At 46.3% G+C, this 26,833-nt stretch overlaps 2 protein-coding genes and 1 non-coding gene across 4 annotated transcripts; all 3 read left to right on the top strand.

Annotated features, from left to right (window-relative positions):
• Nucleotides 1–6,207: 6,207 nt before the first annotated feature.
• Serpina3l (serine (or cysteine) peptidase inhibitor, clade A, member 3L) lies at nucleotides 6,208–13,643 on the top strand. Of its 2 annotated transcripts, XM_087552902.1 has the most exons (6): nucleotides 6,208–6,367; nucleotides 7,631–7,762; nucleotides 8,360–9,007; nucleotides 10,810–11,083; nucleotides 11,995–12,145; nucleotides 13,123–13,637. In XM_087552902.1, the coding sequence occupies exons 3-6, from the start codon at nucleotides 8,377–8,379 to the stop codon at nucleotides 13,306–13,308; spliced, it is 1,242 nt and encodes a 413-aa protein (XP_087409028.1). In that variant the 5' UTR covers nucleotides 6,208–6,367; nucleotides 7,631–7,762; nucleotides 8,360–8,376; the 3' UTR covers nucleotides 13,309–13,637.
• A 3,873-nt stretch (nucleotides 13,644–17,516) lies between these two features.
• Nucleotides 17,517–18,844, top strand: LOC148005441 (serine protease inhibitor A3N-like). The gene is made up of 2 exons (XM_087555015.1): nucleotides 17,517–17,792; nucleotides 18,700–18,844. The coding sequence occupies exons 1-2, from the start codon at nucleotides 17,602–17,604 to the stop codon at nucleotides 18,842–18,844; spliced, it is 336 nt and encodes a 111-aa protein (XP_087411141.1). The 5' UTR covers nucleotides 17,517–17,601.
• A 155-nt stretch (nucleotides 18,845–18,999) lies between these two features.
• LOC148005442 (serine protease inhibitor A3N-like) lies at nucleotides 19,000–21,957 on the top strand. Its single transcript, XR_015622550.1, has 2 exons — nucleotides 19,000–19,214; nucleotides 20,156–21,957. It is a non-coding gene; the product is annotated as a serine protease inhibitor A3N-like (transcript).
• The last annotated feature ends 4,876 nt before the right edge of the window (nucleotides 21,958–26,833 follow it).

Below are 26,833 nucleotides of genomic sequence, written 5' to 3' on the forward strand. Positions count from 1 at the left end.
TTGATTTGTTTGAGTTAATTTTATACCCCCAAACTTTGCTGAAGTTGTTTATCAGGCTTAGGAGTTCTCTGGTGGAACTTTTGAGGTCACTAAAGTATACTATCATATCATCTGCAAATAGTGATATTTTGACTGCTTACTTTCCAATTTGTATTCTTTTAACCTACTTTTGTTGTCCAGTTGCTCTATCTAGGATTTAGAGTACTATATTGAGTAAGCAGGGTCAGAGTGAGCAGCCTTGTCTAGTCCCTGATTTTAGTGGGATTACTTCAAGTTTCTCTCCATTCAGTTTGATGTTGGCTACTGGTTTGCTGTGTTTATGTATTGGCCTTGAATTCCACATCTTTCCAAGACTTTTACCATGAAGGGGTGTTGAATTTGTCAAATGCTTTCTCACCATCTAATTAGAGGATCATTTGGTTATTTTTTTTCTTTGAGATTGTTTATATAGTGAATTATATTGATGGATATATTGAACCATCCCTGTATCCTTGGAATGAAGCCTAATTGATCATGATGGATGATCATTTTGATGTCTTCTTGTATTCTGTTTCTGAGAATTTTATTCTTTCTTTGTTTTGTGTATTTGGTATTTTGACTACTATGTGACAGGAGCAATTTCTTTTCTGATCCAATCTGTTTGGAATACTGTAGACTTCTTATATGTTTATGGGCATCACTTTCTTTAGGTTAGGAAAGTTTTCATCTATAATTTTGTTGAAGATATGCCCTCTAAGTTGGGAATCTTCGCTCTCTTCTATACCTATTATCCTGAGGTTTGATTTTCTCATTGTGTCCTGGATTTCCTGGATGTTTTGAGTTAAGAGATTTTTGCATTTTACATTTTCTTTGATGGTTGTGTCAATGTTTCTCTGGTACTTCTGCCCTTGACAGTCTCTCTTCTACCTCTTGTATTCTGTTGATGATGCTTACATCTGTGACTCCTGATCTCTTTCCTAGGTTTTCAATCTCCAAGGTTGTCTCCCTTTGTGATTTCTTTATTTTTTCTTCTCTTTCTATTTTTAGGTCCTAGATGGTTTTGCTCAATTCCTTCACTCGTTATGTGTTTTCCTTTAAATCTTTAAGGGATTTTTGTGTTTCCTGTTTCATTTACCTGTGTTGTCCTGTATTTCTCTAAGGGAGCAATTTATGTCCTTAAAGTCCTCTAACATCATCATAAGATGTGATTTTAAATCCAAATCTTGCTTTTCCAGTGTGTTTGGATATCCAGTATTTGCTTTGGTGAGAGATCTGGGCTCTGATGGTGCCATATTGTCTTGCTTTTGTTGCTTATGTTCCTGTGCTTGTCTCCTGACACCAGGTAGTTTCTGGTGTTAGCTGGTCTTGCTGTCTCTGACAGTGGCTTGACCCTTCTGTAAGCCTGTGTGTTAGCACTCCTGGAGATCGACTTTCTCCCAGTGGGATCTGGGTATGGAGAACTGTGCCAAAGGGTCAGCTCCTAGCACAGGAGTAAACAGGAAGGATTCTGTCCGAGACTGCTCCTAAGGTCCTGTGTCCAGAGATCTATAGGCATCATTCCTCTTGGGCCAGGAATGTGAGCAGAAGTAGTGGTTTCCCCTGAGCTCTCAGGATTGCCCACACTTCTGAGAGTCCAACTCTTTCTCCCCACAGGATTTGAGTACAGAGAGTTGTGGGACTGGGTCAGTTAATCTTGTTCCAGACTGCCCCTTACTAAATTTTTATTGCTGTGATGAAACACTATGATCGAAAAGCAAGTTGGAGAGGAAGGCGTTTATCTGACTTACACTTCCATAGTACTGCTCATTACAGAAGGAAGTCAGGACAGGACTCAATCAGGGCAAGAACCTGGATGCAAGAGCTGATGCAGGAACTATAGGGGGGTGTTGCTTCCTTCCTTCCTTACTCCATATGTCCTGCTCAGCCTGGTTTCTTGTAAAGTGTAGAACCACTGTACCCTCCATCATCAATCGGCAATGAAGAGAATTCCCCACATGTTTGCCTCTAGCTAGATCTTATTGAAATATTTTCTTAATTGAAGTTCTCTCTTTTTGGTGAATGTCTTTTGTCAAATTGACATAATCTAGCAGGGTATCAATTCGTTGAAGCAGAAGGCTGACAAATACGTGTAGGAACAGATTTTAAGAGTGTGAGGTAATGGTGGAAGGGTCAAAAGCCTGGATCAGGCTGAGGTTATCGATATTAATTAGCTCAGTTAGTGGACATTCCCATTTATTTTAGAAACTTATATACTTTCTAAATGGGTGTCATTCAAATATATATTTCACTGGATCATTTGTGTAAAGAAACACTACTGAAAGGGGTTGGAGATGCCTGGCACTCCTTCACTTAGTGTTGATGAAAGGCTCTTAAGACTCGAGGAATTGCAATGCTAGAGTTGGTGTGCTGAGTAAAACCCAATTCTTCGCCCAAACCTGGGAAATCCCAGGAGAGATACTCCTCACTAATCTTGTAACCCGAGCTATGATGAGAGGAGCACCAGCCCATTTGAAGGGCTCTGTTGTCACCATTCCCTGTGACAGACGTGTGGTTTGGAGACACTCTTGCTCAGTTGGATGAATTCATTGTAATGAGTTTTATTGGACCCTGATGAAGCAGAGGCCAAGGAGATGAACTGAATCAAAAACGCAAGGTGATATTTGCTATCATAATGGGCAGCCTAGACAAATCAATGTCCTATGATCTAACCAGAATGAGCAGAATAGGCAAAATAGCTTTTATGGTGGCATGACTCATATTCACCATTGGTACTGCCTAAATATTCTTGGTGTTCCCAACCATGCAATATGTAAAAAGCATTTGTACTTGATGTGTGTAAATAGAAAAGTTCTCAAACAATTGAAAGCCTCCATTGAATTGTGGCAAAAATGTGTCTAGGCCCATGAATCAATTTCCAGACCTGAGCCAGTTTGCAGGTGTAGGTCTAGAGACCCTGACCGAAAGGAAAACTGGGATCTCCTGAGGAAGGACTTTGAAAATACATCTAAGAGTTTTAGTGCTCCCTTTCCCAGGCCTTCACAAAAGGGACCTTCAGACTTTTACATGGGATAGTGCACACTTGGGACAATAAACAGTGACTTTCTTGGGTTCTAAATTGACAGTGGTTCCAAGGTAAGCCTAGAAACACTGTGGACCTCCAGTAAAAGCAGTGGCTTAGTGAGGTGATTGGTGGAGTTTTGACTGAAACCCAAATCACAGAAGACCCCTGAACTCATCTCCCAGTTATTTTCATAGTCCTAGAATGTAATTGGAATGAAGATATTTTGAAGGTGTCAGAATTGTCACAATAAACCCCTGACCAGTGGGGTGAGGACTATTAGGATTGCAAAAGCTAAGCAGAGGTCTTTAGATTTGCCTCTGTCAGGGAAAATAGTGAATCAAATACAGTATCTCGGGGTTAGTGTCAGTGAACCTATTTGGGCTCTAGAGACAGCACATTCCTTCTTGGAATTCGCTACTCTGCCCATCTATCAAGTGATGTGGAGAGGTGCTGACTTTCCATAGGGTTGGGGAAGAAGAAGGACCTTCAGCAGGTCCAGGACTCAGGGAAGGCTGTTCCCAAATGGAGTCATGTTAAGGGTATTTTGGGTTCTTGTGTGAACACTCCAAGAAAACAGGACAAGAGTCTTATGACCTCAAGTTTTTCAAAGAACACAGAATTGTTCTTGCATTATGCTTGAATGACCCTCCCAGATGGAGTGGACAAGAAGAAGTTTTCTTCTGACTAGTCACTATAGCCAACTATTTTGATTTGTTTATATGGCTCCATGGAAAACCATGGGGTTTTAGTTTTGGTTTTTATTTTGTTGTATTTCAAACCACTTTTGGCTTGTCCCTGTTATTGGACATTTACTGAGGTGACTCTCTGTAACTATTGAGTATAAACTTGCTGATATTCTGAAGAAAATTAGCTATTGCATGAGACTCTATTCTGCCTCATTTTAGGATCCCTTCTCCCAGGTTTTACAACCAACTAGAGCAGTGACAAGCTCCTGTATAACCATATGACTTTAGCTGCCTGTCATGACCAAGCTGTCTTTTGATCCAACAAGTTCTAATTAGGACATGCTAAGTAGCAAGCCATCATTAAAAGGAAATTATATTTACATGATCTGACACAAGCAGGTCCTGAAGGATCTACAACATTGCATGAAGAAATTTCCCAAATGCCTAAGCTTTCTATTCCATTTACAGAGCTGCCTGCTGCCAACCATGCACCTAGAGCCTCATGATGTGTACTCTAGGATCTGTTGAGTGAGTCATAGAATATTAAGGCTTGTTTTACTGATGTTTCTGCAAGTTATGTAGGCAGACATGGACAGATGGAGCATATCAAATCTTTCAGGAAAAACCCTGAAGACAGAAGCACAGGGACATCATCTTGTCTGGTAGAACTTCAGGCAGTACTAATGTTCATGCATTTTACTTGGGAGACATGGCCAGATGTGTAATCCTTCACTGATTCATAGATATTGCCAATAGATTGCCAATGGCTAGCAAAGAACATGTTTAGGAAATTAATGAGAAAGACATCTGCTGAAGAAGTGTGAAGAGAGATCAGTCCAGATGCGAGAAGGATCTGAAGATACTTGTGTGCCACACACATGCTCATCCTATATCACTTCAGCTGAGGAGGAGTTCAATAACCAGGTAGATAGAATGACCCATTATGGGGATAGTAATACACTTTCTCCTGCCATCTCTATCAATGCAAATAGTCCAATAAACAAGGTGGTCATGGTGACAATGATTGAGGTTAGCTAGGGGCTGGACAACATAGAGTGCTATTCAGTAAGGCTGACCAAGACACTTAGGGGAGCATCCCACAAGCCATCATGTCTACCTGTGTGGTCATGGGGAAATGCATTAGCTTCCCTGGGTCTCAGTTTCCTCTTCCAAAAAAAAGGTTGCTAACAGCATATAAATCAGAGGGCCATCACAGGAGTCACAGAGTGTAGGTGACAATCTCTATGTCCCTGATGCCAACAGGAGATGAAGGAACTCTGCCTGGGCACTGTATGTACAGGAGTGTGTTTGCTGATGCTTTGCTGTTATGTCCTCATATTGGTTGGTGGTGTTCATCTTCAGTGTGAGGTTGGTCAGCTGGGAACTTGAAGAAAAGCTACCATTCTGTCCTCAGTAGGAAGGCTAGGGTGAGAGGAGCTTGTCTGATCCATAAGCCCCATGTGGCTACAGGAGTTTGGGATCTAATATTGTGCCAGATGTGGCAGAATCAAAAAGCCTGCAAATGGCAGTGGGTGGCAGAGCCTAGGGCCTGGAAGAGGGAAAGGGTTAGGGAGGAATTGGGGACCTGGTAGTTATAGACATTAGAAATAGACTCAGGAGAGCACAGGAGCCAGCAGACCTTGAACTAGCAGATATTGAAAACTATGAATCAAGCAAAACCTTGGCTTCGCTCAGCGGGTCCTCTCAAATCATTCAGTTTGATTCCATTGATCAACATGCCTGTCTTCATGCCAACACCATGGAGGTTTATTACTATTGCTTTGTCACGTAGCTTTAAATCAGGGATATTAGTACCTCAAGTCCTTTTATGGCACAAGATTTTTATACATATACTGGGTGGGAGTTTTTCCATATGAAGTTGGGAATTGCTCTTTCAAGGCCTGTAAAGAGTTGTGTTGGAATTTTAAAGAGATTGGTTTGAATATGTAGATAGGCATTGGTAAGGTGAACATTTAACTTGGTTAATCCTACCAATCCAAGAGCATAGGAGATCTTACCATATTCTGATATCTACCTCAATTTCATTCTTCAGAGACTTGAACTTCTTGTCCTGCAGGACATTTCCTGGCTAGGTTAAAGTTAATCCAAGATATTATATATTATTTTGGCTATTGTGAAGATGTTGTTTCTGTAATTTCTTTCTTTGCCCATTTAATATTTGTATAATGGAGGGCTATTTGTTTGAATTTTTGTTTGTGTTTTAGTTGGTTTTTAGTGTTCATTTTGAAATGATTTACCCAATGGAGGAAAAATGTAAGCTTACAGACCTGCTGGGACACAAGTAAGGCAGACTTTGTACGCTCTACTTTTGCTTTGGACTTCTCCCACTTTCCTCATTGACTTTGACCACTCAATAAATAAAAGATGTATGTGCTCAGGAGATCAGTACGCTTCTACTAATCCATGTTCTGAGAAATCATCCAGTCTGCCCATATGTAATCTGAACACAAAGCACAGGTTGTCCGAGGCAACATTTCCTAAGAGGAGAGAGGAGCCTTTGGTGTAGATAAATAGGCATCCGTGTGCACTGGGGATAACAACACACCAGGGAAGTGACAACCCTGAACATCAGGTGTCAGCAAACACAGAGGCTGGCAGCTGGCTGGTATCAGCTCTGCAGGTAATGTCCGGGATTCCTGCCTCCTGGGACAGAAGGAACCTTCCCAGGCCTGTGTGGTATGGGCTGTGGACTGCAACATATGTTTGTGGGGGTGGGAAAAGGGCTTTGACTGAGATACTGAATTAGAAACAGGGAACATTTCTGGGGTTCATGAAAGCTCCTCTCTGGTCTGTTGCTCTTGCCTATGGAAGATGCAGATGCTGTGGTCTGTGCTCATGGAGAGTAAATGGAGCCTGCTCTTCTGACTCCACAGGGGAGTTTTGAGAGCTTGCTAGCTTGCCTACTGCTGTGATGACTAGGGTGACACAGGACTGTTGCGGAATCATGCTGGGTGAAGTGGCAGTTCTACCATGTTCACATCACAGAGGAGATGCCAGTGGAGATGGGACCCCACTTCCCGCCTAGATCCCAAATGCCATGGCCACACTCAGGGGTTTCAACAAGGGAAGCAAAGAAGGTTTAGTTACTGAGTCAGGGTCTCCTGCTGTACAATCCCAGCAACCTCTTTACTCTGGAAATAATTTTAGGACAAAATATTGTTTAGTGCCCTCCAAAGAAATGGGTGCATCAGTCTGAAACAAAACCACAAGATGAAGACATCCAAGTTGTTGAGATCCCTGGCTTCACTGCAGGCATGTCACAGCAATGGGGACAGGTGGCTTAGCACCAGCACACCCTCCTGGGCTCTCTCCAGTTCCCTGTTTACCCTTCAAGTCTTCTCTGCCCCCACCCTGTCCTCCCTTTGTTCCCTCCTAATTACTCTCCCTCCTCATATCTCCCTGTTCCTCTTTTTCCCAATTCTCTCTAATTCTTCCTTTCTACAAACTTTACTCAATCCTCTTCTCCTGCCCTTTTCTTTCTGTCTACTCTCCCCTCTTTTCTCTCCTCTGTCTTCTCTCATTCTCCTTCCTTCCTCCTCTTGCCTCTGCCCATCCTTTTCTCTCCTCCCTCCTCTCTCCTCTCCCAACTCTCCTCTTGCTTCTGCTCTCACCATTTCTCCTTCCTCCTTCCTATCTCCACTTCTTCCTCTTCCTCACCTTCATTTACTATTCATCTTCAACTTTACACTTCCAAACAAATGGTCAGAGATCATAGGTAGATAACCACGATTACAAGCTGTCAACTATAGTCTATCTGGATGAGTGTGGCCACCACTCCAGGGGAATATTTAGGAGATGAAGCCCTAGGTATTCCCTACAACCACTCCCAATGCCCACAATAAGCCAGCCACCTACCAGTAATGTAACCTGGACCCCTCACCAGGCTGCACAGAGAGGTCCACCCATTTGCTTGCTGTGACACAGCCATCCTGACAGCCAACATGAAATCTGGTCGAGGTGCGAGAGTCTGGTACCACTCCTGCTTCTTCCCACCAGCAGGACTTCCGAACCTGAGGTACAAAGCACCATGGGGTTCCCTGGCAGGGCAGAGAGAACCTTCCTTTGTGTGTCCTTCCACTACAGGTTCTCAAGGGTCCAGGATTTCCACACTACATCAGATATCTCTCCTGCTTCCTCTCGACTAACCCTCCCCTATCCCTAACTTCAAGCACCAAAGGAACTCAGGGGATTTGAGATTTCTCAGATTTGAAATTGAAGGGCTAAGATAGGGCCTGTGATAAAAACTGCTCCAAGGATCCTGAGTTTTGCCTAAGGAGGTGGCAGCTACAGGTGGCTCAAGTCCAAAGTGCAGACAAGGTTCATGCCCATTCTCTTTTCTGCCTTGCTCTATGACCCTAACATATCCCGTCAAATCACTGAAGCTTGGTTTTGTACTGTGAAAATGGGCTAGTGCAAAAGCACGTCATCTGTGGTAGTAGGGATCATATGATGTAGTGATGGCATGAGTCACCAGAGCACTTCCTGTGGGCAGTCACAGAAGCTTGAAGTGGAGTAGAGCAGGGCACAATACCAGCCAGGTGGGAGGACTAGAAGACGGTTGAAGCACCAGGCATTCCTACCAGTCTCAACAAATGTATCTTCTATTTTTCAGCCAGGAGGACAGAGAAGATGGCCTTCATTGCAGCTTTGGGGCTCTTGATGGCAGGGATCTGCCCTGCTGTCCTCTGTGATGGCACACTGGGAAGGGACACTCTATCCCATGAAGACCACGGCAAGGGGAGACAACTGCACAGTCTCACATTGGCTTCCATCAACACTGACTTCGCATTGAGCCTCTACAAGAAGCTGGCTTTGAGGAATCCAGATAAAAATGTTGTCTTCTCCCCTCTTAGCATCTCAGCTGCCTTGGCCATTTTGTCTCTGGGAGCAAAAGACAGCACCATGGAAGAGATTCTAGAAGGACTCAAGTTCAATCTCACAGAGATCACTGAGGAAGAAATCCACCAGGGCTTTGGGCACCTCCTACAGAGGCTCAGCCAGCCAGAGGACCAGGCAGAGATCAATACAGGTAGTGCCCTGTTTATTGACAAAGAGCAGCCGATACTGTCAGAATTCCAGGAGAAGACAAGGGCTCTGTACCAGGCTGAGGCCTTCATAGCTGACTTCAAGCAGCCCAATGAGGCCAAAAAGCTCATCAATGAGTATGTGAGCAATCAGACCCAGGGGAAGATCGCAGAACTGTTCTCAGACCTGGAGGAGAGGACATCCATGGTGCTGGTGAACTATCTCCTCTTTAAAGGTGAGAGTCATCACTGCCTGGGGAGTGGAGAGAGAGGATCTTGGCTGGGTGCCTGTGCTATACAATGGTCACTGGAAAGGAGGTGCTCAAAGCCTTGGAGACATGGGTGCCTAACTTCTTGTTACTCACGAGTCTCCTCTTCTGAGGTGTTTCTGGACAATGATTGTGTCTCCTGGTACATGCTCAACAGAAGCCCTGAGCTCTCAGTCTACAGGGGCTGATTGTTCAATATGACTTAAGCTTACTTACAAGCAGAATGTCATACCTTACATGTCCAGTCCTACCTGTTGGTCAGAAGCCATGGCTACTCCCTGTAGAGACAGGTTCCCTCAGGAGTCCCACTGCAGGCATTTCTAGTATGTTCCTATAGTAGAAGTCCATAAGTGCTGGAGAGTCTCTGACTTTAGGAGAGTCCAGGTGAGCTTGGGACTATTTGATCATAAGGAGCCTGGAAAGAGTAACATGGAAGGTAGCATATCCCACAACTAATGAAGAACCTCGTGGACAGTTACTCTGCAGTACTTCACCCCTGAGCCTTTTCTGTAATGAACTTGTCCTGGGCATGGAGAGGCAGGGACTGGGTAAGAGTCACTAGAGATGTAGTGGTGTGGGCCAGGCAGTGTTCTGTGCTTAGTGTCAGATTGTTTTGTGTAATTTTGCTTTTGTAAAATAACCACCCACTTAGCATGAAATGTCAGGATTCCCAAGACACATTCCTGAGCCAGCGTCTGATGAGATTTGGGTGTAAGATAGATGGAAACTCAGCTGGAAATGTTGTAGGTAATGGTACTGGGGGAAATCCAGAGATCCCACATGAACAACATCCTGCTTAATAGAGACCAGGGAGCAAGGTGACCACCCTGAAATTGGTGCCTGACAGAAGTCATGATGTGGCCAGACTGGGGGTTAATAGAAAACTGATTAAAGTTAGTCCAAGTTAGAGTAGGGTGGTCTGGGGCTAGAGAAAGAAAATCAAGGTGACAACAGAGAGAAATATAGGATAGGAGGACAGGAGGAAAGAAGACAAAGAACAAGAGCACAGAGGACAAGATGTCCCCAGACCTGATGTGGGCAGGGGATGTTGGAAGCATAGTAACAGCCTGTAGGGTTAGATCGGAGGACATGTGTCTCTCAACTCTCCCAAGACACTGGATAAGTACTGTTTGGTGTGAGTTGAGATGTATGTTTAGGTTGTGAAATGCCAAGACCAAGAAATTGTTCCACTCTAGTCCCACGATGTACAGTGGGAGTGGAGGCATAAACTAGAAGTCTGCATAAACCTGAGCTGGTATTTGTGATTTGTGGAGACTGCCATGGCCCATGTGTGGGATGCGGACACCTTACCCATGATTCAGCCACAGTCTATGGGACTATGAACTGCTCCCGATATCGGAGATGGAAGTCTCTGCTCTTCTCTTTCCCCTAAAACCTAACCTAAAAGCCATTGTCTCCTAGACATGGTTCTCCTGAGGAAGACAGGACCCTCAATTCTCCACAGGCTCACCATCTTCACTGTCTCTCTCTTGCACACTCCACCCCACATCCCTGACTGTGTCATTAGTCCAGGTAGCCAGGCTGAGGTTTTGAGAATCCCCTGTCCAAACCGTGCCTGGAGACATTTCTCATAGCTAGCAGCCTGATCAACTACAAGCTTTATCCGGTTCTGCACATGTCACAATAAAGGACAGTCTGAGTGACTGAAGATGAATGGATGGAAGCCACAGCTCAAAAGCTGAGCCTAGATGGGGAGGAGGTGGAATATTTGTCCTGTGGCTACAACATGATCATTTGCCTCATTTTAGGCAAATGGAAGGCCCCCTTTAACCCCAATGACACAATTGAGTCTGAGTTCTACTTGGATGAGAAGAGGTCTGTGAAGGTGCCCATGATGAAAATTAAGGAAGTAACCACACCCTATGTCCGGGATGAGGAACTCTCCTGCTCTGTGTTGGAGCTGAAGTACACAGGAAATGCCAGCGCCCTGTTTATCCTCCCTGACCAAGGCAAGATGCAGCAGGTGGAATCCAGCTTGCAACCAGAGACCCTGAAGAAGTGGAAGGACTCTTTGATCCCTAGGTGCATGTCCTGAGGACCCAGAACTGTCATTGATACCTGTACTGGTGTTGCCTGATGGCCAGTGACCCTGTACCTCATTGTCACAGTAGTATCCTATGTAATGGTGGAGAGTCCCCAGGGGACAGGTAGACTTGAGTTGAATTTCCCTCTGCTGACTATGTGTTTTGGGCCCTGAGTTGCTGTCGATTTTGTTATTCACAGGATGAGATCAACTAGAACAAGGATCTCAGAGTCCCTCCCTCTAGCAGGCTCTAAGTTACAGGGAATCTAGAATGAGTTGGAAGGCCAAGGGAATTGTGATTGATAGGAGATGAACTCTGAGAATCAGCTCTGCCCTGTGGAGCCACTTTATCCTCTCAACATGCATCATTCCCCATACAAGGAATAAGACTTGAAGACCTACTGTCTGTTATACTCTGAAAGTATATCAGAGACTAAAGAACAAATGTACCCTTAAGCCTCCTCTTGTAATAGAGAAAGAAAGAATGTAGGCATGAAAATTAAATTAATCATCATTTAGTAGGTTAAAACATGAGAAAGGGTGACGTTAAGAAGGGGAGTGTCCAAGGATTAGGAAATCTAGAGTCTGATGCAGTGTGCACTTTTAAATAGAAGGGTAATAGAAGATGTTGCTGCACGAAGGGAGGATTCCATTTGTGGATCAAGGGGGAAATCATTCCCAGTAAAGGAACAAGTAGGACCAAGTCAGGTTACTGTCTACTAGTCACACTCTCAGTCACTGATGAATAATTAATGCATCAGGAAGAGCAAAGTCATGTGGTCTAGGCATGGGTGGAAAGAGGACTTCTCTCCAGGGACAGAGCTGTTTATGGAGAGAAGCCCCAGGGGCAAGATGAATTGATGGAGACATGGAGTCCAGGGACGCTTACATTGCTATTTTTTATTCTCAGGATTATAAATGATCTCCGCATGCCCAAGTTCTCCATCTCCACAGACTACAGTCTAAAAGAGGTCCTTCCAGAGCTGGGCATTAAGAAAGTCTTCTCCCAGCAAGCTGATCTGAGTAGGATCACAGGGACCAAGGATCTGTATGTCTCTCAAGTAAGACAAGAAACACAGGGTGCTTCACGTTGGGTCCTCAATGTGGATGTTGAAGGTCATACGGGCATGTGGGGATGGTTCATGTGTGAGAACACCGACATTTCTGATGTTCCCTAACAAATGTCCATCCCCTACTCCCTGTACCTAAGCTCACCTAGGAGACCATTGTGGAGAAGAGACTGTAGTTGCTTTATAGAACCATGGATGCCAACCTGTGCTGCACTGCAGGGCTGCACACAATACACTGCAGGGTCACCCACAATGCACTGCAGATCTACCCACAATACACTGCAGGGCTGCACAAAATACACTACAGGGCCTCCCACAACACACTGCAGGACCATACACTGAAGGTGCCACCCACAATATAATTCTGGCCAAATCACTCCCAGCCTCAGCTCCTTTAATGTGGTGCTGGGATAGTACTCCTTGACCAGCACACAGAATATTAACAGTAAAAGTAATAACCAGGATCTATGGCAGTTCTGATGAAAACCCCAAGAATAGGAGAGAGATGCCTTAGACGCTCATACTACATCCCTAGCTGCACAGCCTATCAGTGTCCAATGTTCCATCCAGTGCCCACCCAGAGCCCTGGGCTCAGGTCTGTCCCAGCAGGACATGGAAGTCTGGGAATGTACAGTCAGGCCCTCTGCATTGCTGGTGTATGTCCCAAGGAATCCTGCACTGGCTGCCAGCACCCTGGCTGTTCCCTCTGAAAAAGTTGAGAGGCTGCCTGTGAGGAATCTCCTGCCATTGCCTACTGCCATCCTTCAGTTTGTAGTGGGTTTGAGGGCAGCACAGATTCAGACACTGAGCAGACCAGGGCACGCCTCATCTCATACCCTGAGCAGAGACTTGGAAATCCATCATTAGAGCTCAGGGAAGGAAGAAAGAGACCAGCACTCACTGCTTGCTCCAGACCCCTCTCCTGCCCTCTCTGATGTCCACTGAGTGATGTGTTTCTCTCCCCGCAGGTGGTCCACAAGGCTGTGCTGGATGTGGATGAGACAGGCACAGAAGCAACTGCTGCTACAGGGGTCGCTACAGTCATACGTAGACAACCTCGAACTCTGAATTTCAACCGGCCATTCATGGTGGTTATCACTGACATGGATAGTCAGTCTATCCTCTTTGTTGCCAAAATCACTAACCCCAAGTAAGCCCAAAGCTCCCCAAGATCTGACAGTTCTGCCCAGGACCCTGGGACTGAGCCTGCATGTGGATCTCTGTATATGTCCTGACATTCATGCTCTGATTGGCTGTTTCAAAGTTGTCTTAGACAGTGACATCGACTATCTCTATGGCCCCCATGTGCACAGGAGCCTTTAGACTGTCAGTGTCAGGCTCTTAGGCCCCTTGGGAGCATCTACCCATGTTTCTGAACCTGGAATCTATCTTTATTCTTCCCTAGTGACTCCTCTTTCTGTGTTCATACCCCAAACCTAGTTATTGGCAAGTACATCCAGTCCCAATAAATGCTTTGAGCACATCTGCTTTCAGTCTCCACAGTCTTGATGGAACCAGACCAGCCTCTGGGCCAACCCATGAGATTCAGGCCCAGGACTGAGAGGGGAACCTGCTGCACTGAATGCCATTCTAGCATCTGAGAAACTGTTGCCACACTCTTAGCTTATGCTTTCCCCTCCTCAGGCGATGCCACTCAGTGCCCCTTGGAGGGTCCCTTGACCCTGACCACATCTGGCACAGTGTTGGAGCCCTAACTCCTGCAGCAGCAATGGGCCTGTGGGTCAGACAGCTGCACTCTCCCTCGCACTCCTCCTACTCAGGGCAAAGTGGTAGCCTCTCTAAGTTCGCAGCTGGCCAACCTCACACAAAATGAAGAGGTAGGACCAAAGGGTCAATAAACATACACCTGTACATAAAGTGCCCAGGCAGTATTCCCTTAGCTCCTGTTGGAAGGGGTTGCTTCTAGTGACAACAGGGACAAAGAGATTGTCACTCATACTCTGTGACTCCTGTGATGGCCCTCTGATATACACGCTATTAACAGTCCCTTTATGGATGAGGAAACTGAGGCCCACAACAGCTTAGTCATGTCCTTGTGACCACATTATGGGTGTTGGGGTGCTCTTCCAAATTTCCTGATGCCAGAGGAACAGTCTCCCCCAAGTTGTGACTCTGTTCAAGAGGCGTCACTGTGGTGGACAGGAGGATGAGAAAACAGCTCTGATACTTCCCAGAGAACAACAAAATAGTCTGTGGATCAGGTGACATCTCTGCTGTGGTGGATGTGAGGAGGATGAGAAGGTGCTCAGATAACCACAGAGAATATTTTTGGGCAGGGCAAAAAAAAGTTGGGGGTTGGGGATTTAGCTCAGTGGTAGAGCGCTTGCCTAGCAAGCGCAAGGCCCTGGGTTCAGTCCCCAGCTCAAAAAAAAAAAAAAAATGAAGCCATTTCTGAGAATCTGAAAGGAAGTGGATTTCTGGGACAACAGAGTAGAATAATGGTAGAGCAGGAGTGGTAGGAAGGGGCACAGGATGGCCAAGAGCCTGGCTCCTTGAGGATTCTGGAAAAATTTGGAGCCACTGGGAGTGTTGCAGTGGTTAGACAAAGTTTCTCACATGGAAAATGTACTCTATGAGGTTACAATGCTGAGAACTGAGTTGTGAGAGGTAAGGAGTAGCGAGGACAGTCTAGGAGAACACAGCTGGAGTGGAGATAGATGAGCTGGCTTCCGGTCTCCATGGAAAAGGAGAGGGGGTCAAGGTGCATTCAAGTTGGGGCACCTGCTGCTCATGGAGAATCCTCTAGACCTGTGGATCTGGAGAATCCACAGCCAGTGGAAGCACATGGACAGGGACAGCTGTACAGTCAGCTGAGACTTGCTTGAGTCTTAAGGGTCCTGAAAACACCACATTGAGCAGTGGTCATGAGGTCATCAGAGAATTAGAGCCTAGTGGGCCACACTCAGGACCCCCAAGTGAACACTCAGGTACCCTTTCCTGATGGCCATGAGATGAGAGAAGAGGACTCATCTATTGAAACAATCAAATGTCCTAACAGACTTCCCAATGTGTCTGTTAGGCATCATCCTGAGACTGGGACACCATTTCCATACAATGAGCACTGACTAGCTCCAGCTCTATCCCTCCATCCATCCTGGATCCAACTCGGGTGTCTAAAGAGCCTGGTGCTGAATGCATCTCCCTCTGCTGCTGTGCTGGTCTGGAACTTGACCACATCTGAGTCCATCTCTTCTGCAGTCTAGGACCTAAATATCAGGGATTACTTTTCCTCATTCCCTGAGTGCTGAGGGTTTCTCCTCTCTTGTCCTTCAATTGTGTCCTTGATGATGAGCCCTTTACAGAGAGAGATCCAGTGTGCAATCAAGGTAACAGACTGTGGGGCATGGGGAGAATAGGTGTCCAAAAGCACTGAGATTAAATGCCTGGGAGTTTCTTGCATGGTTCAGTGGTTTGCAAATGCTACCAATGTCCATTTTATACTATTTTAACATTGAGAAGTGGCTGTTGGGAGGGTAGGATGATGGTCTCAAAAAAAAATCCATATGAGGCTTCTACCACATGGCCAACCAGGTCAAACAATAGTGTGACACATAGTCATTTTATTTTTATTTTGGCCAAACTACCTAACAGAGGTAATTGCCAAGTTCTTATGTCTACACACAAGAAAATGCCTATGATGGAGCATTATGGGATAGAAAGTAATGGTGCATACAATAAATATAATAACTGTGAAGGGCCTGGTTTCCTTGCCATTCCCAACCCCTACAGCCACATGAAAAACCTACGCCAGAATTCAAGCATCTGAAGAAGACATGTCCCTCCAAGATATGTGCGGTTGACACAACCCAGAAGGGCACTAAAGTAGCTGCCACTAGAACCAAGATAAATCACCCTGGCAAGAACACTACTATTCACTAAAATGTTCAACATGACCCTATAGGAAATACCCATCCCTGTTGAAGAGCCTCTGTCTCTAGTAGGGTCCATGTGGCATGGGGAGTTGATGCCCTAAGGAGTCTGACTGTCCTAATCTTAAGAGAAGAAGCTCAAAGCCCACAGCTAGTGAAGACTCCTGCTGGCAATTACTACATAGGACTTCTCCCATGAGCCTCTTCTGTAATAAGCTGGTCCTTGACATGAAGAAGCAGGGACTAGGTAAAAGACAATAAAGATGGGGAAGTGTCAGCCAGTGTTCTGTGTTTAGTGTCTGGCTACTTAATACAACTGTCCTTCTGGAAAATAACGAGCCATTAGCATGAAAAGTCAAATTCCCAAGACACATTCCTAAGCCAGAGAGTCTGATGACAGACTTGGGTGCAAGATGGTTGGAGACTCAGCTGGAGATGCTGTAGGTAATGGTACTGGGGGAAATCCAGAGATCCCACACCAACAGCATCCTGCTTGATAGAGACCAGGGAGCAAGGTGACAGCCCTGAAATTGATGACTGACAGAAGTGATGATGTCATCAGCATGGAGTACATCTGGGGCTGAATTAAAGTTACTCAGGAGCAGAGGAAGAGCAAGCCTGGGGCAATAGACAGAAAATCAAGGTGACAATGGAGAGAAATATAGGACAGGAGGTCAGTTGGATAGGAGGACAGGAGGACAGAGAACAGAAAGGCAGGAAAGCCCCAGAGCTGATGTGGGCTGACGATAGTGGAAGCAGAGTGACAGCCAGTAGGGTGAGACTACAAGACATGACTCTCTCAACTCTGCCCAGGACACAAGCTCAAATGCTGCTTGCTGTGAGGTGGGATATGTTTAGGCTGTGAGATGCCAAGTGTAAGAAATTCTTTCATCACCAAGTCCCAGTGTGTGCATTGGGAGAGGGGGCATAAACTAGAAATCTGGGATAGGTCTGAGCTGAACCTGGGATTGGTGGTGGTGGCCATAGCCCATAGGTAGGATGATGACTCATTACCCATGTTTTAGCCCACAGTTTATGAAATTATGAACTGATCATGATATGCGAGAACTCAGTCTCTGCTGTTCTGTTTCCCCTAACAACTATCCTAACAGCCGTTGTCTTCTAGACATGATTCCCATGAATAAGACAGGACCCTCACATCTCCCCAGGCTCCAGTTTCACCAAGTTCACTCTTGTCTGTCTTACACACTCCACCCAGATCCCTGCCTGTGTCAGGAGCCCAAGTAACCACACTGTGGACTTGGGATTCCCCTGTCCAAACAATGCCCGGAGACAATGCTCATAACTAGCAGCTTGACCAAATACATGAGTTTTCCAGTTCAACATATGCCACACTAAGGGACACTCTGAGTGACTGAAGATGAATGGATTGCTATCACACCTCAGAAGTTGAGCATGGATGGGAAGGAGTGTATCTGCTGCTGTTACAATCCGATAGTTTGCTCCCTTTTAGGCAAATAGAAGGTGCCTTTTGACTCCCGGGACACATTCCAGTCTGAGTTCTACTCTGACAAAAGGAGGCCTGTGAAAGTGCCCATGATGAAGCTTGAGGACCTGACCACACCCTACATCCGGGATGAGGAGCTGAACTGCACTGTTGTGGAGCTGAAGTACACAGGAAATGCCAGCGCCCTGTTTATCCTCCCTGACCAGGGCAAGATGCAGCAGGTGGAAGCCAGCTTGCAACCAGAGACCCTGAGGAGATGGAAGGACTCTCTCAGGCCCAGGTGCATGTCCTCAGGACCCAGAACTGTCATTGATCCCTGTACTGCAGTTATCCTGAGGGCCAGTGTCCGTGTACCTCAGAGTCTCCCTTATACCCAGTGTAATTGGTAAAGAGTCAGCAGGTGACATGTGAAGTTGAGTTGAACTTCCTTCTGCTGACTATATATTTTGCATCCTGAGTAGCTGTCAATGTTGTTCACAAGACAAGATCAGCTAGAAAAAGGGACTGAGGTGTCCTCCCTCTAGCAGGCTGTAAATTACTCGGAATCTAGAATGAGTTGGAAGGCGGAGGGAATTGTGATTGGCAGGAGAGAAGCTCTGTGTCCTATGAAGCCATCTTATCCTCTCAATACGAATCATTCACCATATACAGAATAAGGCTTGAAGACCTACTATGTGCCAAGCTCTGACTTAGACCCTAAGAAGATGTCTGAGACTAAAGCACAAAATTTCAAGAAAAACCTTATGGGCTTTCTTGTAATTGAGAAAGAAGGGACATGAAAATTAAGCTAATCATCATGTAGTAAGAAAGATGTGAGGAGTGTTGAGGTGGAGAGGAGGAGTGTCAGGGGATTAGGAACTCTGGAGGTTGATGCAGTGTGCTGTGTTAAATAGAATGCTCATTAGGTGATTAGGGTCGGCATGACAGGCAAGGAGTGCATTTGTGGTTCTAGGAGGAAATGATTCTCAATCAAGGAACAGCTAGGACCAAGTCAGGTTGCCTGTCTACTATTCACACTCTCAGTGACTAATGGATAGTTAATGCCCTATGAAGAGCAAGGTCATGTGGTCTAGGCATGGGTGGAAAGAGAACTTCACTCCAGGGACAGGGTTGTCTGTGGACAGAAGCCCCGGTGATACGGAGGATTGAGGGGGCCAAGTGACTCTCCATTTCTCTTTCATTCTCAGCATGATAGATGAGCTCTACCCGCCCAAGTTCTCCATCTCTGCCGACTACAGCTTGGAGGAGTGTAGGGCGCCCTCCAATGGTGAACAACGGTACTGTGCATGCACAGGTTTTGCACCTGGTATCAGTTGGCCAGTAATATGCTAATGTGGAGCGGTGCCATGCTAGTGAGGTGATTCATTCTCCTCCAATCCCTGGAGGACAAGTAGTGGGGTGATAGTGGGGTGACCCATGCCCCGCCAATCCCTGAAGGATTATTAGCATACTGTTGGGTATATAAGGCGAGCGCTCTTGCTGCTTGAGGTTCCCCTGTCCCTGTTCAAGAGTGCTGTACAGTAAAGGCTTGTTCCCAGAAGAATCCTGTTGCCGCGTGTCGTTCTTGCTGGCGAGACGTTGGGCGCGAGACGTTGGGTGCGAGACAGAGGAGGTCCTTCCAGAGCTGGGCATCAAAGAAGTCTTCTCCACACAGGCTGACCTGTCTGGGATCACAGGGGACAAGGACCTGACGGTCTCTCAGGTAAGTCAAGAAGCACTTGGTGGTTCAGCTTGGGTCCTGAATATGGATGGTTAAGGCCATGTGGCCATGTGGGGATGGTAGATGGGTGAGAACACCTGCATTTCTCAGTTTCCTTTGTGCCTGGGAGAGTTTGATTACACCCTAGATACTTCTGCTGAGAGCATGAAACCCAGTCCCTACTTTACCCCATGGAAAACCACAAGCCAGAGCCCATGATAGGGAAGCACCTATGCTTGGTGTGAGATCACCATGGGTGCCAACCTGTGCTGTACTGCAGGGCCACCCACAATCCACTGCAGGGGCAAAGCACGTCCAGCCTCAGCTTCTTTAATGCAGTGCTGGGACAGTGCTTCTTGACCAGCACACAGAATATTAACAGTAAAAGTAATAACCAGAATCTATGGCAGTTCTGATGAAAACCCCAAGAATAGGAGAGAGATGCCTTAGACCCTCATACTACATCCCTAGCTGCACAGCCTGTCAGTGTCCAGTGTTCTGTCCAGTACCCACCCAGATCCCTGGGCTCAGATCTGTCCCAGCAGGACATGGAAGTCTGGGAATGTTCAGCCATGTCCTCTGAATTGCTGGTGTATGTCCCAAGGAGGCTGGAGCAGGAGGGATGCTGAATCCTCCACTGGCTGCCAGCATTCTGGCTGTTCCCTCTGAAGACGTAGAGAAGCTGCCTGTGAGGAAACTCCTGCCGCTGCCTACTGCCATCCTTCAGTTTGTAGTGGGTTTGAGGGCAGCACAGATTCAGACACTGAGCAGAACAGGGCACGCCTCATCTCATACCCTGAGCAGAGACTTGGAAATCCATCATTAGAGCTCAGAGAACGAACAGAGAGACGCACCAGCAGAAGAGACCAGCGCTCACTGTTTGCTCCAGAACCCTCTCCTGCCCTCTCTGATGTCCACTGAGTGATGTGTTTCTCTCCCCATAGGTGGTGCACAAGGCTGTGCTGGATGTGGCTGAGACAGGCACAGAAGCAGCCGCTGCCACAGGAGTCAAACTTGTTCCAATGTCTGCAAAACTGGACCCTCTGATTATAGTTTTCAACCGGCCTTTTCTGATAATTATGTCTGACACAGAAACTGAAATAGCTCCCTTTTGGCCAAGATATTTAACCCCAAATGAGATTCGAACTTCCCAAGGGTTGACGCTTCTCCCCAGGCATTGAGCCTGTCTGTGGGTCTCTGTGTGCATTTTGGCTTCCATGCTCTGATTGGCCATGGCGGCATGCCTGGATGAGACAGTGACTAACTGTGTAACAGCCTCATGTACAGACGCCTGTGCAGAGTCGCTGCCATGCTCCCAAACTTCTTAGCTCATATTCCTGAGCCTGAAATTTGTCTTTCCCCTGCCCCTGCTCTCCCTCCTCTGTATCTGCCTCAACCCAGAAGCCAGAGCCCATCAGGTTGTCTCAGTCCCAACTTAGGCTCTAGTTATATCTTCCTTCAGCGTTGCTGTCTTGATGGGACTGTGCACGCACACAGGCAAACCCATATGGACCAAGGGGAACACTTGCTGGCCCGTATCTTTCTGCAGTATCTGGGATCACTTGGTGCCCAGTGCAGCCTCACTATTTTCCTTCCTCTGGGCACTGCTCCTTGCAGCATGGCCTGACCTTGTCCACATCTGGCACAGAGCTGGAGCCCTCCCTTCTGCAGATGCATGGCACCTGTGGGTCAGACCAGATCCCCCTCCCCGGCACTCCTACTTAGAGCAATGCAGCCTTTCTTTTAGTTCCCAGCTGACCAACCTCACACAAAAGATGACCACCAACAACCAAAATGAAGAGGTAGGAGCAAAGGATCAATAAGCACATCACTGCATTGAATGTAGCAGTGTTCTCTCAGCTCCTGTTGGCAGGGGTGGGCTCTAATGACAACAGGCACATAGAGACTGTCACTCACACCCTGTGACTTCTGGGATGGCCCTCTGACCTACTATTATGCTATTATTATTACTACTATACTGCTATTATCAGTACCTTTATGGATGAGGAAACTGAAGCACAGAGAAGCTTAGTCACTTCCCCATGAATCACAGCTAGACACTCTGGTGTTCCAGGCTTCCTGATGCCACAGGGACAACACACTTTCACCAAGCCAAGTGTCTGTTCCCAAGGCATCACAGTGGTGGTGAGAAGGTGGCAAAACAAGACTCTAGATGCTTTAAACAGGACACCCAAAGGGGCCCGGGACCAGGATGTGAGCTCTGCTCTAAGGCCAGAGGTTAAGTATTTCTGTTCAGGTGGAATGGTATCCTGGATAGAGGCCAAGGTGCATTTGTGTGTGGTACTGGGCGTCCAAGGAGAGTCCTGGGAGCCTGGAAACAGTCAGAGGCCTGCAGACAGGGGCAAAGGTGTCCAGGTTGAGATACATTTGAGTCTCAAGGGACCTAAGAACACACAGTGACAGGTGGACCTGTGGTCAGCAGAGAGTCACACACACAGGATTCCCTTCCCTGGCCAGCACTGAGATACCACTCATGAGTACCATGGAGTGAGAGAAGAGTGGGGGTCGTCTATTGAAAGCAGCAAGTGTCACAACCAATTAGTGACATTTTTACTGCTGTCCAGGGTCAATATTTTGGCTTTGTTGTCACTGACAAAAAGCTTGAGGGGTTTTGTTGTTTGAGGAAAGGGCTGTGCATAGAAACCTACCCTACCCAGCTCCCTTCATATCTGACAGCTGTGCAACACTGTGAGCTCGCAGAACTAAATGCCAGCATACTTCAAAATGTCTGCTTTTATGTTCCCTGAGTCCATTTGGTGAGGGCGAGGAAAAGTTCTTGTTCGTTTGTTTGTTTGTTTGTTTGTGATTTTGTTTTTGAGACATGGTTTCTCTGCATAGCTCTGGCTGTCTTGGAACTCACTCTGTAGACCAGGCTGGTGTCAAAGAGATTCATCTGCCTCTGCCTCTGGAGACCTGGGATTAAAGACAGGTACCATCATCAAGCAGCTTTGAAAAGTTACTAGAAAACAAGTATGTGTAGCGTTTTCTTCAACACAATCCAGAGGGGTAAAGAGGTAGAAACACATCATGTATAAGGGAAACAATAACTGTGCATATGTACATAGCATGCAGTGTATATGTTTACATACCACATCATATACACCTATCACATCATATATGAGAGACAGCAACTGTGCATATGTACATATCATGCAATGTTTATGTATACATATCACAGCATATGCACATGTCATATCATATATGAGAGACAACAACTGTGCATATGTACATATCATGCAATGTGTGTATATATATATGTATATCACATCATATGCACATATCACATCATTTATGAGGCAAATAAATTGATAGCAGGATGGTGTGGAAGGACACCTGGCCGTGGGACTTCTCTCTGTGCTTAGTCAGTCAGGGAGTTTTTAACCATCCCTGGCCCCAAGCCAGCCGCAGAAAGACCAGAGATGCAGTTGCTAAGGTACTCAAAGTATATACTTGTTTTTCTGCATCCGAGTGTCAAGTCCTACATCCAAGTGCCAGTCCTACTGGTCCTGCAATAAATGGAGGTTCCGTGCTGACAGACAGTGAGAGGGCATTCAGTAAATGTGGTGCTTGTGTGCTTGAAGCTTCTGCTTGAATGCCTCCAGCACCAGAGAATTCATCATCACCTACCATATTTTAATGACACTTGTTGAGTTCGTTTGCAAGAAAAGAATTTCCAAACCTTTAGTGTTCACTGCTGGGGCAGGGGTCTTGTTTGAAAGTCAGGCCCCAACCTGTCCTGGGTAGTTCTGATTCAGGTCTGGGGAAGTTTCAGACCCAAACCTCTGCACTGGAACATCTCTGGTCCCTCACAGGAGTGACCCCTGGGGGGGTGGGGGGTGGACTTTGATCTTTGCTTTGAGTAGCCCTGTAGGCAACCCCAGGGTTAGAGAGCATGAACTCTTTGATTCAGGAGGTCTGAGAAGGGGGTCTTGAATAGAGAAATGGGGGAAGTTTTCTTTGTAGGAAGCAAGCAGGCTACTTTCTGCTTGCCTGGCTGATCAGCAAGTCTTGCACACCCCCTAGTGGCCATTTGTGAGAAGACAGTGGCAGAGGTGTAGGTTTTCTCCCTTAGGGCAGGAGAATCCTCCTGTTTGTGTAGCTGTGGCGGTTTCTGTCATTCATGCCCTGGCCGTCTTCAACCCTGTCACCCTCATAAGGCAGTGCACAACACAGCAGAGTAGGCAGAGAATGGTGTTCCCAACTCCCAGAGGAGAAAATAGATCTTGTTGGTCTCTAATTCGAGACAGGGCCGTGAGATGCCACCTAGGCTGCCCCATCTGCCTGGCTCTACCCTCCAGAGCTGCACTATGGATACCAGTCCCCATTTCCAGAGAGAAAGCAATTTTTCCTTTAATTTCTTTCTTTCTTAAAAAATGGTGTATGTGTTTGTGTGTGTGTGTGTGTGAGAGAGAGAGAGAGAGAGAGAGAGAGAGAGAGAGAGAGAAGCAACCAACAGATCCTTCAGCCCTAACCTATGATTTGCAGTACAACAGTATGTTCAAACAGCATGCTCCAAAATAAGGCTAGGACAAAGTACCTAAGGGTAATTAAACACAGATGTATGGGTCCTCGAGGGGCAACCACTATGAACTGCCTGGTCTGCATATCGCCATTGTGCTATCTGCTCCTAAAACCATCACATCCCAACTCTAGTGCCTTCCAGACATGATGGAAAATATATAGGAGAGACAATATATAGAGGGTGTGTCTGTTAGACTCTGGTCACTGTGACAGTAAATATGGGATAACCCACTGAGGGATGCAAAGGTTTGGGTGAATCACAGTTTCAGGGAGTTCAGTTCAGAGTCTGCTGGCTCCTTTGCTTTGCTATCAAGAGAATGGAGACTGGGGACTTGGCTGGGTGGGTAAAGTGCTGGACCCTCCTCACCCATGAGGAGACCTTAGTTTTATTCCCTGAAGCAGACAAAAGTGTGGTAACATAAACTTCTGATTCATACTCTGGGGAGTTGGGAATAGGTGGGTTCCTGGGACTCACAGTCCTGCCACCTTAGCTAATTAGTGACTTCCAGTCCTATAAAGAGATCCCATCCTGAAAACCAAGGTGGATGGGCAATGACCCTTAACCTCCATATGAATGTGCACATGGGTGCACACACCCACATTCATGACCATATAGAATCATAAAAAGTAAATGTTCACAGAGAAGGAACAAGAAGGCTGGAGAGTTGGCTTCGTGGTGGAACACTGGCTTGACTTACGTATGTGAAGGCAAGTCCCAGAACTGTGAGACTGAGGGGACGGGAGCTAGGATTGGAGGAAATGTCTGCAGTCGGGCTTCTGTGCCTAGATTTTTGACGAAACTTAACAGTCGATAACAAAAGCCACTCTTCACACACAAGTCAGCTGCCTCCAGAATGCTGACTAGTGCACCCTGTGTGAGGTGCAGTGTTGGGCTCTGCCGCTGGCAGATCTGATACTCAGCAGCAGATGTAACCCTGTCAGTCCTGCTGAGTAGCAGCCCATGTTGTCAAACCCATGCATAACCCCCATCCCTGTCACATATGACCAACGTGTTCATTGGCCAAGTGGCAATGGGCAGAGATGGCTGGAGAAAGAGGCTCACTGTACCCAGAATGGGTTATTCTGTCTCCTTGATTATTGAACTCGTCCTCAACTGAAGTCACGTTGTATGACCATGTACGTGGGACATCCATATCTTCACATCCTTCTCCCATTTGGAGAGATCTCTCCTCATACTTCTTTTTTATTTTTGGAGCTGGGGACCGAACCCAGGGCCTCTACCACTGAGCTAAATCCCCAACCCCTCTCCTCATACTTCTTTACCAGATGTCTTTCCCACCAAATATCCAGTCATGTTCTTTGCAAGACCCTGAAGATCTATCGACTATATCCATGAATCACTGAGCAATTACACCTCTGGTCATTTCTCCTTCTCCTTCATGATTATGCATGATTTGCCCACCATGAAGATCTCCCTCTGCTTCTATCTTCATGGTTCTCCCTAAAAGGGTTACAATGCTGCATCTGTCCATGACTGGCTACTGCATGCATAACATGCAGAACCATCAGTAAAACAGGCCCTAATATTCTCTGCCTTGGTCAACGGATCATAGAGTACACATCATGACCCTATGGTTGGCAGTAGACAGCATTATCAATGGAGTAGACACCATAGGCATCTGGGCAACTTCTTCATGTAACTTTCTAGAGCCTGCAGGAACTGCACGGGTCTGATCATGTATATGCTATTTTTTTGATAGTGGTTTGCTGCAATGCATGTCCTGCTTTATGACTTGGAGGGTCAGAAAACACCCAGCTCCTGATGGGAAGCTCAAGTTACAGGGTAACATAGGAGCCTACAACCTGGGAGAAGGGAGCCTAAAAATGAGGCAGACTAAAGGCCAACTTTACTCAGATCATCAGCCAATTTATACTCTGAGTGCTAAGAAGAGTCACCTGAGGAAGTGTACAACCACAATGACAACATGTGGCAAAAAAATGTTTTTCCATGGAGGCATATAATATGATAATAGTCGGCTATAATGAATAATCAGAAGGAAACTCCCTCCTGTCCACTCCATCTGGGAGGGGCATAAAACAAGATCCAAGAACAATTCTGTGTGGTTTCAAAAAACTGGTAATATAAGACTCTTGTTTTGTTTTCTTATAAGCACTCACAATTCCCCCAAAATGACTCCATTCAGGAGCAGCCTTGACAAGTAGCCAGTACCTGTCGAACCTTCTCCTGCCTCAAACCTACACAAAGCTTACACCTCCCCAGGTCACTTGGTAGATGGGCGGAGTATTCCATTCAAGTGAGGTTTGTGCTGTCTCTAGAGCCCAAACAGGCTCTAACGCTGATCCTGAAACCCTGCATTTGATTCACTATTCCCTGGCAGAGGCAAATCTAAAGGCTTTCACTTAGCCTTTCCAGTCCTCATAGCCCTCAGTCCATAAGTCAAGGGACCAACATGAAGATTCTGACAACTTCAAAGTGTGTTTGTCCCAGTCGTACATTCTGGGACTAGGGAAATAACCACAAGATGAGTTCAGGCACCTACTGTGAGTTGGAATTTGGCCAAAACTCCATTAATCACCTGACCTCCCTAAGTTCCTACTTTAACTGGAGAGCCACAATGTTTCCTGGGTTCTCTTGGAATTGTGGTTGATTCAGAACAATTATCCATTAGACCCAGGAAGGTCTGATTGTTTCTTCCCTCCAGTGTGCAGTTGCCCGTTGGCATGTTTTAAAGCTATTTTATTGGGTTCTCATCTCTCTACCTTCTCATTCCTTCTACCCTAATCCCTCCCAACTTACCCCCAACACTAGGTAGGAAACAGAGATTGTTATAAGGGAAAGGGAACATAGACCTCTTTAGCCTACTTCCTGATGATTAGGGGTGTCAAGTGCCTACTAGGGGCAAGTCCAATCTCCACCATCAGGATATCTAGCAATTCAGCAAACAGAGAAATCAGCAGCAGGGGGGAAAGGAGGAGGAGAGAGAGAGAAGCCACTGCCTCTCTCTGTGCTCTGACATTTATATACTCTCTCAAGACTCCTCAGACTTCCAAACATAAACTACCTTCAGCTGGCAGAATCAGGCCCCTACTAGAGCATG

Source organism: Rattus norvegicus, chromosome 6 (genome assembly GCF_021556685.1).
Source record: "Rattus norvegicus strain SHRSP/BbbUtx chromosome 6, alternate assembly SHRSP_T2T, whole genome shotgun sequence".
Classification (NCBI taxonomy): Eukaryota; Metazoa; Chordata; class Mammalia; order Rodentia; family Muridae; genus Rattus; species Rattus norvegicus.